Below are 16,152 nucleotides of genomic sequence, written 5' to 3'. Positions count from 1 at the left end.
CTCTCATGAAAGTCAGCCAAGGGAAGAAGATGAAGGGTTGTTTTTTGGTCAATTTTTCTTTTAATTAAAGGCTAAGAATAGTCCAAGTCAAGGTCAAAATTCCATGAATTTTGTGACAATTCTCCTTCTAAAGTTAATCCTCATCCTATTGTCTTCCAATCATTAAAATATCTAGCCAATGTCTAATTATCGCATAACACGTTATAAAATAATATCCCTTTGTACAAAACTCCTCTTAATCTTCAAAAATTTATCGCACACCCCTCACTAGTGAGTCTCAATTCCATAATGCACTAATTTATAGTAGAAAAATGATTAAAATCTTGACTCTCTTAAAAAAATATATGAGAAATTAAGGAAATAAAGTAAAGTAAGGAAAATGTACTCAAAGAAATAAGATAAAATAAAAATAATTTTCGAGTCCTCACATGCCATAACTTGGTTCTAACTTCCAAAGATTCCCCCACCCCAAACCTGCCCCATTGCAATCCTTAAACAAGGCTAATCTTATCGACAAGATGTCATAACTTGATTCTAACTTCCAGAGGATCAATTCAGTAGTACTGCTTGCTTCTTCTTCTTCTTCTTCTTTTTTTTCACAACGATAACAATTATATAACCTACTTTAGTCTAGTCTAGGAAAGAAAAATTATAATCGATGGAGAGCCGTCGGATAGAGCTACTTGAAAGTGACAATCACGATTATCTGACAAGTATACGCTAACCCCACCAAGACCACCAAGTTACCAAGGCTGTTGGCAGTTCTGTAGTACTGCTACTTAGTTGCGTAGTGGCGGGCATGGTGGCGCCAGCACGTGCCAATGAAAGTAACGGAAGAATGCTCCTGACCTTGAGAACCAAGGTGAAAATGGCATCATCGCCCAGGTTTTCCCGCCATGTCTCATATGTTCAAACTGCAATAACTACCCATAACAGTCAACCAAAACATCATGACCATCGTCAAAAGTCTGATGCATTATCTGAAAATCTCTTGCTTCTCTTGAAGCAATGCAAATCCATCCGTCCCGTCCAGCAAATCCATGCCCAAATACTTATTAATTCCATTTACAAGCACAACTTTCTCCTTGCAAAACTCATTGCTCTAAAAGACTTCAGCTATTCCCTTCAGCTCTTCTTGCATCTTCCCCATCCTAATGACTATGCATTCAACGTTTTCATTAGAGGGCTCACGACAACGTGGGGAAAATTTGATCTTGCATTGCAATTTTACTGCAAAATGAAGTCTTTAGGTGTAAAACCGGATAATTTCACGTACCCGTTTGTGTTTATTTCCTGTGGCAATCTTTTGGACTTTGGGCATGGTAGATTAGCTCATTGTGAGGTGTGGAAAAATGGGCTGTGGTTGGATTTTCATGTGTGTCATTCTTTGATCACGATGTACTCGAGGTTTGGTGAGTTGAGTTTTGCACGGAAAGTGTTTGATGAAATTCCGGTTAGAGATTTGGTGTCGTGGAATTCAATGATTTCTGGGTATTCCAGGGCTGGTTTTGCTGGAGAGGCGGTGGAGTTGTTTTATAAAATGAGGAATGAAGAGGTTGCACCTGATGAAATGACTCTTGTGAGTGTTCTTGGTGCTTGTGGGGACTTGGGGAACCTGGACTTGGGGAGCTCTATTGAGAAGTATGTTGTGGAGAAAAGCATGGAGATAAATTCTTACATGGGGTCAGCTTTGATTGACATGTATGGGAAATGTGGGGATTTGGGCTCTGCAAGGAGGATATTTGACAATATGGGGAAGAAAGATGTGGTTACTTGGAATGCCATGATTACTGGGCAAGTAACTCTGCTCTTAAGTTTTCTTTGACTCAATTGAGTTCTTCATTTGCCTTGAATGTACTTCCAGACCATAGTTGTTGTGCTTTTCTGTTTTATGCTTACTTGCGATGATATTGTTCTGCAGTTTGATTAAGCAGTTTAGTAAGTTATAGAGTGGGTGTTAAGACATGCTTTTAAGAATGTGAATCGACATGCTTAGCATTAGAATTACATCTTATTAAACAAGCAAGTAGATTCTTTTATAGAAAATGTAAATGTTTGCATAAACATGTATGGACATTTTTAGCATGACTTGATGCTTTTGAATCTTATATCTTTTTCAAAAGGAGACTTAAATTTTCTAAGAGAAGATGGTGCTTTTTATAACAGCTTTAGTTGGTTGTAATTCATAAAAAAGAACTTGGGTTATACTTCTGGAAAAAGTTGTAACTTAAGCATTTAATCTTCCATTAAATTTTCTGCCCCTTATTTCAGAAAAAAAAAATAACACAAGTGCAAAAATATTTAGAAAAAATTTATAAAAGTACAAAGTCTTGTGGTAGCATCTGTACCTAATTGAGCTTATCTCAAACTTAAGAAAATGTTCATGAAGACAACCAATTATTGGGTTGATTTAACTGCCTACGTGAGACTATTATTTTGTATTTTCATTTTCGTTGATTTTTCTGAAGCTGTCAAAGATAGAAGTAGATTTACTACCTCTTGGAGTTCAAATATTTTCTTGTGATTTTTGTCTAATACTTTCATTTTCATTAGAGATAGTGGTGAACTTCTTGTTCTGGGAACTATTGTCGAGTCTCACTTAACTGCCTAGCATTCTGCTTTGCCTTGGTAACTTTAGTATTTGGGCTTAATATTGTGAAACGAAATCACAAAAAGAAAAGAGAGAATAGCTTGAAATTTAGTTTGTGAGTGTGCTTTCAGGAGAAGGTAAGGGAATGGAAAGATTTTAAAACTTTCAAAGACTTCTTTTTCTTTCTGCAAAGTAGGAGGAGATGGTGAGAAATTTTAGGCTACTGGATGGAAATTGCTGATATCTCCTTTGCCCATCAAGTGTAAACAAATGTGTAAGTTGCATTATCTAACAATCCTTTGGCTTAATGTGTCTCAAAAGAGAGCAAGCAAACTTTTATTGTTTCTCTAATTTCTTTGCTCCTTGTTAAAGATTTTTTCATTTTCCTTTCTTTCCGAAACTAAACAAAAATAACCTAGTGCATAAGATATATATATATATATATATATATATACATATATTCTTTTAGCCTTTTTTTGTTTGGAGAAATATTTTAACTGGAACTTTTTTTTTTCCTTATATGAGTAACAGAAAATTTTGGAATCTTTTGACACATATTGAATTAAACAAGGAAAGAGTGTGGATTTCTTATCTGCCTGAGTAGGATGGTGACTTAGTCAGGTTGCTTGATGTTATATCTTCAACAAGGTACTAATAATACAAACTGAACAATTTCTTTTTCGTCTTCTTCTCTTTTTTACCCCTGACAGATACGCACAAAATGGCTTGTCAGATAAAGCAATGTGCTTATTCAATGCCATGAAAGCTGCAGGGGTGGATGTGGATAAAATCACTGTGATTGGAGTGTTGTCTGCATGTGCTTCAGTTGGAGCTTTGGACTTTGGAAAATCTATATACAAGTATGCATCACAAAGTGGCTTAATGGATGACATATATGTTGGTACTGCATTGATTGACATGTTTGCTAAGTGTGGGAATCTGGACCTTGCATTTCAAGTTTTTGGAGACATGCCCATAAAAAATGAGGTATCCTGGAATGCAATGATCTCTGCTCTTGCTTTTCATGGGCAAGCTCAAGAGGCTCTGTCATTGTTTGAGCGCATGTTAAGGGAGGGTGGTAGTACTTCCTGTCCAAATGACATCACATTTGTTGGTCTGCTTTCTGCATGTGTACATGCTGGATTGGTCGATGAAGGCTGCCACTTGATTGATTTGATGAGCTCATCTTTTGGTCTGGTTCCGAAAATTGAACATTACTCTTGCATGGTGGATCTTTTCTCACGTGCTGGACGAGTATATGAAGCATGGAACTTGATTGAGAAGATGCCAGAAAAGCCGGATGAAGTTCTCTTAGGAGCACTCCTTGGTGCCTGTAATAAAATTAAAAATGTTGATGTTGGTGAGCGCGTAATGCAGCTTCTCCTGGAGATGGAGCCTTCAAACTCTGGCAACTATGTGATTGCATCAAAAATCTATGCAAATCAAGATAGGTGGGTTGATTCAGCAAGGATAAGATTGTTGATGAGACAGAAAGGCATAAGTAAGACTCCAGGTTGTAGCTGGATTGAAATGGATAATAAACTTCTTGAATTTCATGCTGGTGAAACTTTACATAGTGCACAAAAGGTTTATCAAGTGCTTAACATGCTGTACAAAGAGATGATGATGGAAGGTGGAATGTCAGATTCATATGTTCACTTAGTGGAAGAGTAGAACTTTAGATATTGGCAGGTTGGTGTTACAGTACATCTTAATTCGAGAAATATCAAGTTTCTTACTAAACTAATGAATGTTCAAAGGGAATTTGCTTTTAAAATCTTCCTGCATAATGTTTCTTTGCCACTCTTGAAGAAAGAAGCGTGTGACCATAAAATTGAATATATGCTGATCAAATTTTAGTTGTTAGCAAACTTAAGTTTGAGTCTTGTAAAGAAAATGCTATTAACCATAATTATCTGCCAATATTAACCCAAAAAAAAAAGGAACAAAACAGATCAATCTTGAACAGCTTCATGGCTGGATTTCTTTCTTGATGCTTTTTTTAAAAAAAAAAAAATTTTGTTCTCTTGCAAAGGTGGATATTTAAATCAATACTGGTAGCAAAGTACATTTTTAGATGACATATAGCTTGTTTAGCCTATTAGTGTGACTACACAAGTTGCTGCAAGACAGGTGTAAATTGACAACATTTCTCTTCTTAAATTGACACTAGTTGCTATCATGCTTGTCATTTTTTTGTCTTATCTTTTGAAATTTGTGTCTTATTTTAGCTTTTGTAAGTTTGCCAAAGGATACTACCCTATCTACTTGAACCTGTTTTGCTGATACAGCATTATAATGCGTTGCTCTAAACTAAACCTGCAACTGGGATATTGCAGGTTTGTGGATGGTTCCATTTGTTTATTTCTTCTGCTCAAGCTGAAAATGAGAAAGGAAATGAAGAAAGAGGAGATTTACCAAATATGTTTGCATCTACATTGCTGAGGTTATTGCTCAGGTTTTGGTTTTGCTTCTTTACTTCTATTTGTAACTTATACCTTTCTTTTGGCGCTTGCATATACCCTTACGTAGTTAGATTACTACTTAACTTCTCTGTTTTTCTGCATAAGAATCTGGAGAAGGTGGTGATTATCACTGAAAGTTGACAGAGCGGATGAGGATTGAATAAGAAACAAATGCTTTGAAGCATTCGGCCTCAAGGTAGATACTGTTGCTTAGTTATATTCATGCTGTGGACTTGACTTGAATTATGCTTTCTTACTTGGCCGATTCTTTTGCAGGTGAAGCTCTTTCAATACCAAGGAGAAATTTCTGTCCCGAACATTGGTAAGCACTTAAAAGTTTTATGGCGCCGTTGTCTTTTCCTGCTCAAAGTATTGAAGCTTAAACAGATTGTAGATGGAAGTCCGTCAAAAGCCAACAATTATTCTTAATGATATATATATATCTGGCTTAAATTTGAAATTTTTACTACTGTTGGTGACAAATTATTTGGGTCACATAACTTTTTTAAAAAATCTATACTTCATTTTGCTGGACCTTAACCAAGTTTCTTTTTATGGGGTGGTTGTGACTTTTATTACATCTATTTTGTTTGCCATCAACTGTTCTTGAGAAATCTGAAGATGATGCATATCCAATATGCTTGTGGGACAATTTTATCAGTTTAAAATTATAACTGGATTGTACTTATGTTGAGATAAAAGATATGCTGTGCCCTTTTGAATTATGCTTGTGGGACAATTTTATCAGTTTAAAAGTATAACTGGATTGTACTTATGTTGAGATAAAAGATATGCTGTGCCCTTTTCAATTATTACTCTAGATGTCAAAGAAAAATGGCTAAATAAGATGCTTGAGTAAAGAATGTTCTTCATAGAATGGCTAGTTTGAGGACGAACCATCATCTATATATTGGAATATGGTCAATTATGGAGGTGAGAAATTTTTTATCAGCCAACAAAACACCTGGTTATGGCTTGGATCGTTAGATTACTCGAATCTTTTTAAATTACATCGAAGCATTTTTTTTTCAGGAAATACTTGTCTTTTTGTCTATTTTCACTTCATTTGGTGCTTTATTTTGTTTTGGTGCATTTACAATTGAAAATTCATTTCAGTTTAGGGACTTGAAATTCCATTGACAAGGAAATCATAGACTTTGAAGTCTTGTATAATGAATCAGCCATTTTAGAGGTTTTTGAAATCCATAGCTTTTAGCCAGTAACTAGGTATTAAAAATGGTTTTTTTTTGGGGGGGGGGGGGGAGGATGGGAAGGGATGGGTTGGGTGGTAAGGTGGGAGGAGTTGTAAGTGGGTTCAAAACCTCCCACTTACCAAAAAAAAAAATTCTAGGTGTTAAAAATGAAATATATTCTGATTTGATCCCATACCTTTGCTTTGAGTTTGTAGAAGTCAATTTGCAATGTTACAAATATTGTTTTTGGGAGATGATAATAGGCAATGTGTAGCTCATAGGTTCCTTTTTGATAGGTGGTTGGACTGGTGCTTCAATGGCTCTTATATTAGTGGATTTGAGTTAATGCTTTGTTGGTCATTTAATCACTTTGTAGCGGTTTTGAAATTGACATGAAATCTAGACAGGTGTGGGCAATTGGAAAATGCCTTGGGTGCAGATTTTCTATGAACAAGTTCATCATCTGTGTGTTCAAGCTTGAGCTAGGTTCAATATAATCAGCTGTGAGCTCCATTGAGTTCCAATAGTCAAGGTTGAACTTGACTTGGTAAAATCTAAAGCTCAGGGTTCAGATTAGAAGTCAAGTTTATCTATTCAGGCCTGTGTTAAATCATACTCACGTTCATCTATTTTTCTCTTTGCTTTTGTTCCCATTTGGATATCTTTTATTAAGTTACGATCTGTGATTGAAGTTACCTGATTGGATACCAGAAGCTTTGAACCTTCAGACTAGATGAGTTCTGCAGAAAGGATTGTTAAATAAATAAAAAAAGGCGAAATTTAATTGTGGAAACTGAAATAGAATAAAGAAAAGGAAATGCTCAGATGTCAATATTTGTTTTAATTTCCTTTTAAAATATTTGCAAAACAACTAGTAGATTGTCCAATTTCGGGTTTTCTAAAAATATGCCAATACTGACATCAAAAACCAGAAAGGGAAAAAAGAGGAAAAAGAAAACAGCCATAGAAACATATGTGACTTGAGCAAAGAGTATTGAACAGAAAAATTGCAGATTTCATTTTGCTTGCATAATAAATCATTGCAGCATTTCACCTTGTAGGGTATGGGAATCGCCTAGTAACCATGTCTGAGTCCTCATTCAGGTAGGAAGGAGTATAATATTGGAGGAATTGGTAAGTCAACAAACACTGGTTTTCAATTAAGTGAGATGCAATTCTATTCAGTGATTTTCGTTATAATGTTCTATACCTTTCTATCTGCCATGCTTTTAAGCAAGGTGCTCCTCCAGTGTCATTATGAACTGGGTGAGGCAATCCTACAATCTCCAACTTGTGTTGGGATGAAATTCAGATATACAAAATTAGATGTTCGAAAATAACAGAAGAAGAAATGCATGTGTTGGGATATAACAGTTGCTTGGGGGGGTGGGAGATTGGGGGGGGGGGTGTGGGGGAAGGGGGAGACCTCCAGAGGCATGAAGTCTGGTGCTGAAGCAGACATAGTAGTCATCAACTGAAATACATTTGTGAATCTAATAAGAAAAAAGAAGTGCTAGATTGAGTTGTTTGGTTGGGGGATGACTTGATCCTTTTGGAGATTTGGGCAGCATGGAACATACTATGGAATTCTCTCATTCCATAGGAGCAATTTGAGGAACTTTTTGTTCTACCCTGCATGATTTGAAAGATTTTTTTGAATTTCTATTTGTTGTTAATCAAGATAAAATACAATGTATTTGTTGTTAATTTTCATAAATTTCTTGGGCTTGCCATTACAGACGTTGGAGTTTGTTTGACATGCTCTAGATCATTTGTGAAAATACTGTTAAGTGGTATAGGGATGGTAGAGTCTTCCCTATTGTTAGATTTAGAATTCGAATCCTGTGCTTGGCACTTGGCACTTGGCGATGGAAAGGGTGTAGGGAGGGTTTGGAAAAAAAAAAAAAAAAAAAAAAAAGAAGTTAGTATGGGACTAGTCTAATATTGACAACACTTGAGTGAGAACGAAATATGTCAAACACTCGCCTTTTTTTTTCGCTTCCATAACTACGCTTTACTTTCAAGTTTGAGGTGAAATTCATTATCTGGAATTTGGTATACTAAGCTTGCTTTCTCTATCAATTGCTGCAAGCGAAGCTAAAATATGCAAGTTAAGAAGTTATCAGTGTTAACCTTGTCGCATGAGTTAAGAAGTTATCATCGTTAATCCTATTTTGTAGGTTTGCACATGATGCATAAAGTAGTATTTGTTGTTCTATCTAAGTTGGATTAGAAATGGATAAATAAAGTTGTTTCGAACATGATTTTCATCAACTTTGAGCACTTGATGGAACAATTATTTGTAACAAATAACATTAATTTCTACCGTCAATTATATGCAAAAGCAATTCATACTATAGCCCTTTGGCCTTCATAGCCATAAGCCATGTATGTCATCTATTTTTATCGCCAAATTATACGTACTTCTAATTTGTATCTTTTATTTTTTTTTTTTTTGGTGCAGATTTCAGCATTGATCATGTCACTTCTTTATAATGGCTATATCTTTTTATCCTCCATCGTATCTGTATAGTAAATCTACTAAGTAGGATCTAGTTTTCCCCACTTTTTGTGGGATTAAAAGATTGTGATGTAGATTAGTTTGCACAATATTGGTTCAATAATTTTGATTATTTGTTAGATTTTATCTTTCAAGTTTATAGCTAAAATAACGTGAACTTTTATACATTAATCGAAAACATTGTAAATAGGAGGTCCTTGGTCCAAAATCTCCTATTTATATAAAAAACCATATACAACTAAAAATAGATAGAAAAACTATTTTTCTTAGTAATCCTACTTCTATAATAGAACAACAGTTTCTATGTATTTTCCCCCCTTTTACATTATCTAACTACAAAGTCTTTTAGAAAACACATTATATAACTACAGAGTTTTTTAAAATAAAGTCTTATGCATTACCTTCTGCTATTGGGCAACGGAATGAAATCATACCACACGATGCTCGGTTTTAAGCCTTCTAGTTATTAACATATCTAGTCTATGTGGCAATGCCAATCTTCCCAATTGATTTCAATTGTTGACGTGTTGCTCTCCCATTGGTCAATTGGTTGTAGTCCAATTGATTGCAATTTGATGAGGTGTCATCTTGTGATTCGTCAATTGGTGATAGTTCTCCCAATTGCATATAAAATTGATGATATGTCGACTTTTGATTAAATGGGAGGTGGCAGTCCTCTAATTGTAAGTGGGATTGTGCTAAAATTTTGTCTCTCTTTTTTTCCACATTAACAAAAATTTGGACTCCTTTTTTTTGAGTGTGCACCAAATCATGTCTAATTACAAATTTTCACGTCTAATTACCAATTTTTTGTAATTAATTGTTAATAACTAATTAATAATGTGATGTTTTTGGTCACCCAATAAATCACGTTTAATTAACAATTTTTTGCAATTATTAACAAAAAATTGGCTTCTTTTTGTGGTTGCACAAAAAATCACATTTAATTATCAATTTTGTTTCAAATGTTATCAAAGACTTTCCTCTTTTATTTTGGATCAACAAAACATGTTTAATTATCAATTTTTTTGCAATTAATAATTTCACTTTTTTATTGCCTAACAAAACACATTTAATTACCAGCCTTTTGCAATTATTAACACTTTTTTTTTGGTTTCCAAATAAATCACAATTAATTATCAAATTTTTTAATTAATTGTTAATCAGCCTATAGAGTCTAAACGTGAATGTAATTGTGAAGCGTGTTAGTTTTTTGCTTATGTGGCAGCTAGTGATAAGCTAAGGTGTGATCGTGCAAGTTACATTAAATAGCTATCAAAGATACAATCAACCAAACACAGTAATTCCGGTATGGTAAAAGGTGCCAAAAAAGAATATTGAAATGGTCAAATAATAGTAAATCCCCCAAAGAATAGGAAACGTAAACGACCAATGCCTATCTTAATGCCAAGTAACCCAAGGGTCTTTTCTTGAAACTCAATCTCTAGCTTTTTCTTAACATTTTGATTATAACAAGAATGACCATAATGATTTCAGTATCAGTAATTCAACTTGAACTTTTTCACACAACCTTCTGCTTTTCTTTTACGTCCCTCATCATATTGTCAATGCCTCTCATCCTTTTTTCAATAAGTTTATACCTATAAATATTGAAGTTCAGGAAACGAACCTAAAAGGTTAAAGATGAAATATACAAATTTATTACCAAGTAAAACTTACTCTAACAACAAAAGTGTAATCAATCTATAAAATAATCAATGAAAAGAAACTAATAATTCATTATTCAAACCACTCTCTTACATCCATAGATATTACAAATTCCTTTATCCTATTGAAATAGTGAAATATCCAAATTAGTTAAAACTTATTCAAAATTGTTTTTCGAAATTAAATTTCTTTTGAATCCAAAACAACAAAAGAATACAGGTACTTTCATAATGGAAGACATGTTATATTATTTTGTAACAAGACGTTTTGACTATTTGGATAGAATAAGTGTAGAAGAGAACGCCTGTGCCATGGTCAAAGTGTAAGCAACATATGTTGCTGCAAAGGGGGAAGTGACCCATGCAAATAGTGCTCGGATTTGTTAGCAAGAATACCTGATACCATGGAAATCTGAATGCTATGTGTTAAAGATGTTTAAGAAGTAATTAGCAACAGAGAAATGAAAACAATCTAATGCTTACTCAAGTGAGAAGTCTATCCCTAAGCAGCAGAGCATTAATTATTTACAGAAATAGCTAAAATTTAAGCCCATCGGTCTAAAGAAACGAAAGGGATGAAGTCAAAACCTCTAATATAGTCAGTATCAAATTAAATACCATGGACGACAGAATAAAATTTATAGCATGGCTTCGTTGATCAATAATGTGATCGAGGGCACCAGTTTCTTGACTGCATGAAACAAAGCAAGTTTAGAAACACCAACAGAACTTGATGTTATTTTTAAAAAAAATCCTGAAATGGATATGTGGAAAAACTTAAATCCAAGGAATAAATCAAAATAGTCATTTTTGCACAGAGGTTGAGTCAGAGAAGTTATCAGATATATCATCATAGTGAAAACATGCGAGCATGGCTCATCCCAAGTAAAGCGAAAAGCTAAGCATATAACCATTTCACATCTATTCAACTTTCTTAAAGAATATTCAAAATAATACCACCAGATATGCTTTTTTTTTTCTTTTCATAGGCACCAAGAAATGTACCAATCTCATACTTCTATATAATACAATTGACTATATTTTTCTTGGCATTTTTGCAATGAGCAAAGATTTTATACTTTCCAACAGCTCATGTATAGTTGGTCTTTTGTTTAAAATCCAAATCATCCTTAGCAAGAGATCACTGTTCTTCAGTACCTTTTCATGCCCACAAATCTGCAATCTTGAGTAACTGGCATTGAAAATACTATCACTATTAATATCTATGATGGTCAAATTAACACACTATAAGGCCAAACTATGGTAAATTCAGTTGGATCCGACAAACAAAGTGCATGGTTCTAAATATTGAGATATATAAAATTACATGCATAGAGATAATGCCACCACTTAAAAGAATAGAACATCATTACCTCAAAGATTTAGATACATCACAACAGATGGAATTAAGATGTAAATAATTACACTTCCAAAGAGAATACCTTAGGTGATATTGTACATCAAGTTCATGTAAATGAGTGAACCTTAAAGTTGTAAAATATATGTCAAAAAGCAAATATACACAGGAGACGAATGAACTTGCACATGTAGAACAACTGAATTCTTTCACTATTGTTCTGGATCCTCCTCTCCATGGTTCCCAGCCCCATTGCTCTCCACTGGTCAAGGTAATAACAATGTATGGGAAAAGCTAACAACAAAAAATATTTCTGATTAGTTTAGGTTAATCAATAGTTTTCTTCTTTTTTTTGGGCGATTGAAATGCAACAGTTGTCAGTCTCATATTTTATGAGTTAAAGGTAGAGGTGAGTTTTCTAGAAACCAATTGGTGTGGTATGATACAGTACTATGGAAGTTGATTTTGTGTATACAAACACTTAAAAAACTCCTACAAAGAGAGCTTTCATCCAAAACATATGTGACTATTATGAATGCAAATGACCTGATTAAGCTAATTGATCAAAATTGAGTGAAATTCATGCTATAAAGTTTAATCAGCCAGCACCAGAAAGCAATAACCAAAAAATCAAATAAAAGAAACACATACTACAAGATGAGACTTGATAAGATATGAGGTTGTAATTTCTGTTTTACTCCTAGGATTTTCAGTTTAAAAAAGGCATCAGCATAAGCAAATAACAGGGGAACATATCAATTCATTGAGAAGAAGATGACATTTCACACTACAAAATAGTCTATCTAGAGAACCAAATAAATAATAATAGGGGAACATATAAATTCATTGAAGAGAAGATGACATTTCACACTACAAAATAGTCTATCTAGAGAACCAAACAAATAACCAGACATGCTATGGAGTTCCGAATATGGATGTTGCACTCCACAAAATGAGTTTTTGATTTTTAAAAAATAAAGAAAAAGAGCCTAAAATGAGACTTAAAACATGCGATGGCTTGGGCCCAAAATAATAATTTAAAAAAGATTTTTTAGAAAAAGAGAGTTGCCACTTGGTATTAAGTTTAGGTGTACCAAATCACCCAAAATATATTTTTAATGAAAAAATAAAATCCTTTTTAGATGACTCCAAGTTTTTGAAAACAAGAGAAAAAAGTTCGGGAGTCGCGGTTAAAGAAAGGGAAGGTAAAGATTTGATCTAAGGAACCCTTTCAATCTAGCTAAAGTTAGTTGTAAGATTTAATCAAAAAATTTCTTAATCTAACATATAAAACTTATCACATTTGGATGTTTATATATGGATGCAAATCTAGACCTAGGGAGTATCGAGAGGGAAGAAATGTCTTTTCGAAATTTAATTGTGCATATCACATTAATTGTAAAGTCCAAAAAAGATCTCCTGAAGAGGTCACAAATATGCAAAAAATGATATTCGAAAAAAGAAAATTATAATATAAATAAAATATTCATGGTCTAAAAGAGGAAAATGCAACATAACGGATATGAGAGACTAAAATCTATGACATAATTTTCTTTTTTATAGAGGGGTAATAGCATATTAAGGTTAAAAAGCTATACTCGCCCATTTTCCATGTTCGAAAGGTGACTCTTCTAACCTAATCAAACAAATAAACTAACTTACTTCTAATTTCTTAAAATGAGATGCAATTCTAAATGATATGATCCAAACATATAGAGGGTAAGGAAATAATAGTAGGAAAAATATCAGGTAAATGAAAAAAACCTAAAAATAGAAAAAAATGCATGAGATGCAATAAATGTTACACCAAAGCATGAATCTAGCATATCGATGGCCTAAAGAGTCTAGCACTAAACTAACCCATTTCTATAAGTTCTCACTAATATTGGACTAGTGAAAAATCGGGGAGAAAAGTCACAACTAGTATTGGACTAGCATTGTGACGTCATGCACTCATTATAAATAAATAAAAGGGCAAAAAACCTCAGCGGCCATTAAACTAATGACGGGATCATGTTTTGGCCATCGAACTTTTTTTTGTCAATAATTGGCCACTAAACAATTTAATTTGTAAACCCGTGACCATTTCGTTGTTAATTGCTCTTAAGTTTTGAAATTAGCATTACACGTGGCAATGCCCGAGGGCAATTTTGTCTAGCAACTATGCGACCTTCTTCTCCCCTGAATTTCTTTCCTCAAACAATCACCGAATGGAACATTATGTGGAGGAAAAAATATGGACTCAATTGGGAGCCCCAAATCTTCAACCACAAATCAAAGATATTAGGAAGGCCGTATTTTTCCACAGGGATCTGAGCACTATTTTTCCATTTCCAAAAGTAATTTTCCGCTAATAACAGTATGCATATTAAGAAGAGCCGTACCAGTCCAAGATTATCAGTTAATGCATCCAGCACTTGCTCAGCTTCATTACATCCAGCTGCTATGTGCAGAGGAGTCAAGCCCCCAGGGCCTTTGACATCGGTCTAAATACATAGCAGATTGGAATTACCTAGGGCAGGGACAAGACTATAAGCGGGACTGTGACCCGATGCGAGAGGCAGAAAGAGTAGCCCCTCATTCAGGTGATCCGGCCACGCGATAGTCCGGCCACGCGAAAAGCATCCAAAACAATTCTCCGGTCTGGGAACTGGGCAGAAGAAAGAATACCAGCCTTCCCCAACCTATGACCATGACCACTCATTTCTTGTGGGTAAGCTTAGCGCGCCCCCCAATCCGGGTTGACTCTCTCCTTCTAGTTCCTCTCCCGCATTCTGGTATCTTAGGAGGACTTCAATCATGGACCTACAATTTCGTCGAACAGCTCTATGGAGCAACCCATTTTCCAGCAGTGTATCTTCAATTGAAGAGCGCTTTTCTTCACCCATGAGTTTGTTGACCAGAACATTCAAAAGCATCTTGACCACTGCACACCAGTCATGTTCGACTGAGAACTCTATAAGCCATCTGAAATGCTGGAAGGGAAATGTATCCAAGTTGGGATCTTGAAGACCCAATCTAAACTTCAACTTACTTCTACGGAGGAGCCAACCAATTTCATGTATGAAGTCCAGAGCTTGTTTGAGGAAAGAAATTCAGGGGAGAAGAAGGTTGCATAGTTGTTGGACAAAATTGTCCTCCCATTTTGCCACGTGTATAGCTAATTTCATATATTAAAAGCAATTATCGATCAAATGGTGACGAATTTATTGATTAAGTTGTTTAGTGGCCAATTATTGACAAAAAATAGTTCGATGGTCAAAACATGATCCCGCCAATAGTTTAATGGCCGCTGAGATTTTTTACCCTAAATAAAACATATAAAGCATAATTAAAACAGATAAACATAGAGAGTACATAGATCAAATAGTACATAGACATGATATTTAAATGCAAAACCTTAAAAAAAAAAAAAGCAAGTAGACATGCAAGCAAATAAACACACAAACATGCAAACAAATAAAATCTAACTATTACATTAGAAGTCCTAACTACAATCTAAAAGGGGAATTTTAAAAATAATAAACCTATCTATTATATTTATTTAACTAATTACATTTTTGATAAAAAAATAAAATCTATCTATTATATCACCTATCTAAATATATTTCTTGGGAAACACAAGGGGTAGACAGAATCAGGTTCACGGTTAACATCTTATGGCAACTTTGGAAAGTTAGAAACAAAATGACATTCCAGACTGAGAATGTCGATGCAAAGATGATAGTAGACAAAGCTCAACAGGAATGGATCGAGTATGATGCAGCGAATGAGTCAGACACACGAGCAAATGCACCTCTGGAAATGGAAGGACAGATTCAGCAACGGTGGGAGCCACCTAAGGAAGGAATAATGAGGATCAATACGGATGCGGCAATTTCAGCTCAAATGGTCAGAACAAGATTGGGGATTATCGCAAAGAACTGGCTTGGGGAGACAGTGAAAGCTAAGGGAATCACTGAGAGGAGGAGAGGGGAAGCAGCCACTGAGGAAACACTAGCAATCAGAGGTGCGCTGGAAATGCCTCAAGGTGCAAGATGGACAAACATAGAAGTCCAATCTGACTGCAAAAATGTTGTGAGCCTTATCAATACGGACAATGTTCAGGATTGCACACTACAAACAATCCTGGAAGACATTGATATCCTGAAGAAGAGCTTTGGCAGTTGCAATTTCTCTTTTGTGCCCAGAACTGCTAATGGTTGCAGCCATGCAATGGCTCAATTTGCAATCAAGTCAATTAGAAAAATTGAGTGGGAAGGTTCATTCCCAACATGGCTATCTGGTTTAGCTAGAAAAGATATAGGGGTAGTTGCCCCTTTTTTTAATTAACTCTTGTACTATCAAGTGTTAATATTT

General features: G+C 34.7%; 2 protein-coding genes across 8 annotated transcripts; both read left to right on the top strand.

The window, feature by feature from the left end:
• Positions 1–544: 544 nt before the first annotated feature.
• Positions 545–8,888, top strand: LOC113727377 (pentatricopeptide repeat-containing protein At2g34400). 7 transcript variants are annotated; one of them, XM_072076033.1, is made up of 7 exons: positions 545–1,794; positions 3,301–4,282; positions 4,930–5,048; positions 5,161–5,251; positions 5,332–5,377; positions 7,310–7,382; positions 8,713–8,888. In XM_072076033.1, the coding sequence occupies exons 1-2, from the start codon at positions 800–802 to the stop codon at positions 4,262–4,264; spliced, it is 1,959 nt and encodes a 652-aa protein (XP_071932134.1). In that variant the 5' UTR covers positions 545–799; the 3' UTR covers positions 4,265–4,282; positions 4,930–5,048; positions 5,161–5,251; positions 5,332–5,377; positions 7,310–7,382; positions 8,713–8,888. The 7 variants fall into 7 exon arrangements, with proteins under 7 accessions (XP_071932134.1, XP_027107313.2, XP_071932133.1 ...); XM_027251512.2 differs by lacking the exon at positions 7,310–7,382; XM_072076032.1 differs by lacking the exon at positions 8,713–8,888 and having other exon boundaries at positions 7,310–7,448.
• Positions 8,889–15,480: 6,592 nt separating this feature from the next.
• Positions 15,481–16,125, top strand: LOC140035714 (uncharacterized). The gene has a single exon (XM_072077053.1). The coding sequence runs from the start codon at positions 15,481–15,483 to the stop codon at positions 16,123–16,125; it is 645 nt and encodes a 214-aa protein (XP_071933154.1).
• The last annotated feature ends 27 nt before the right edge of the window (positions 16,126–16,152 follow it).

This window comes from Coffea arabica, chromosome 2c (assembly GCF_036785885.1).
Source record: "Coffea arabica cultivar ET-39 chromosome 2c, Coffea Arabica ET-39 HiFi, whole genome shotgun sequence".
NCBI lineage: Eukaryota > Viridiplantae > Streptophyta > Magnoliopsida > Gentianales > Rubiaceae > Coffea > Coffea arabica.
The sequence above is the reverse complement of the archived record's forward strand: the minus strand, read 5'-3'. Positions and strand labels throughout refer to the sequence as shown.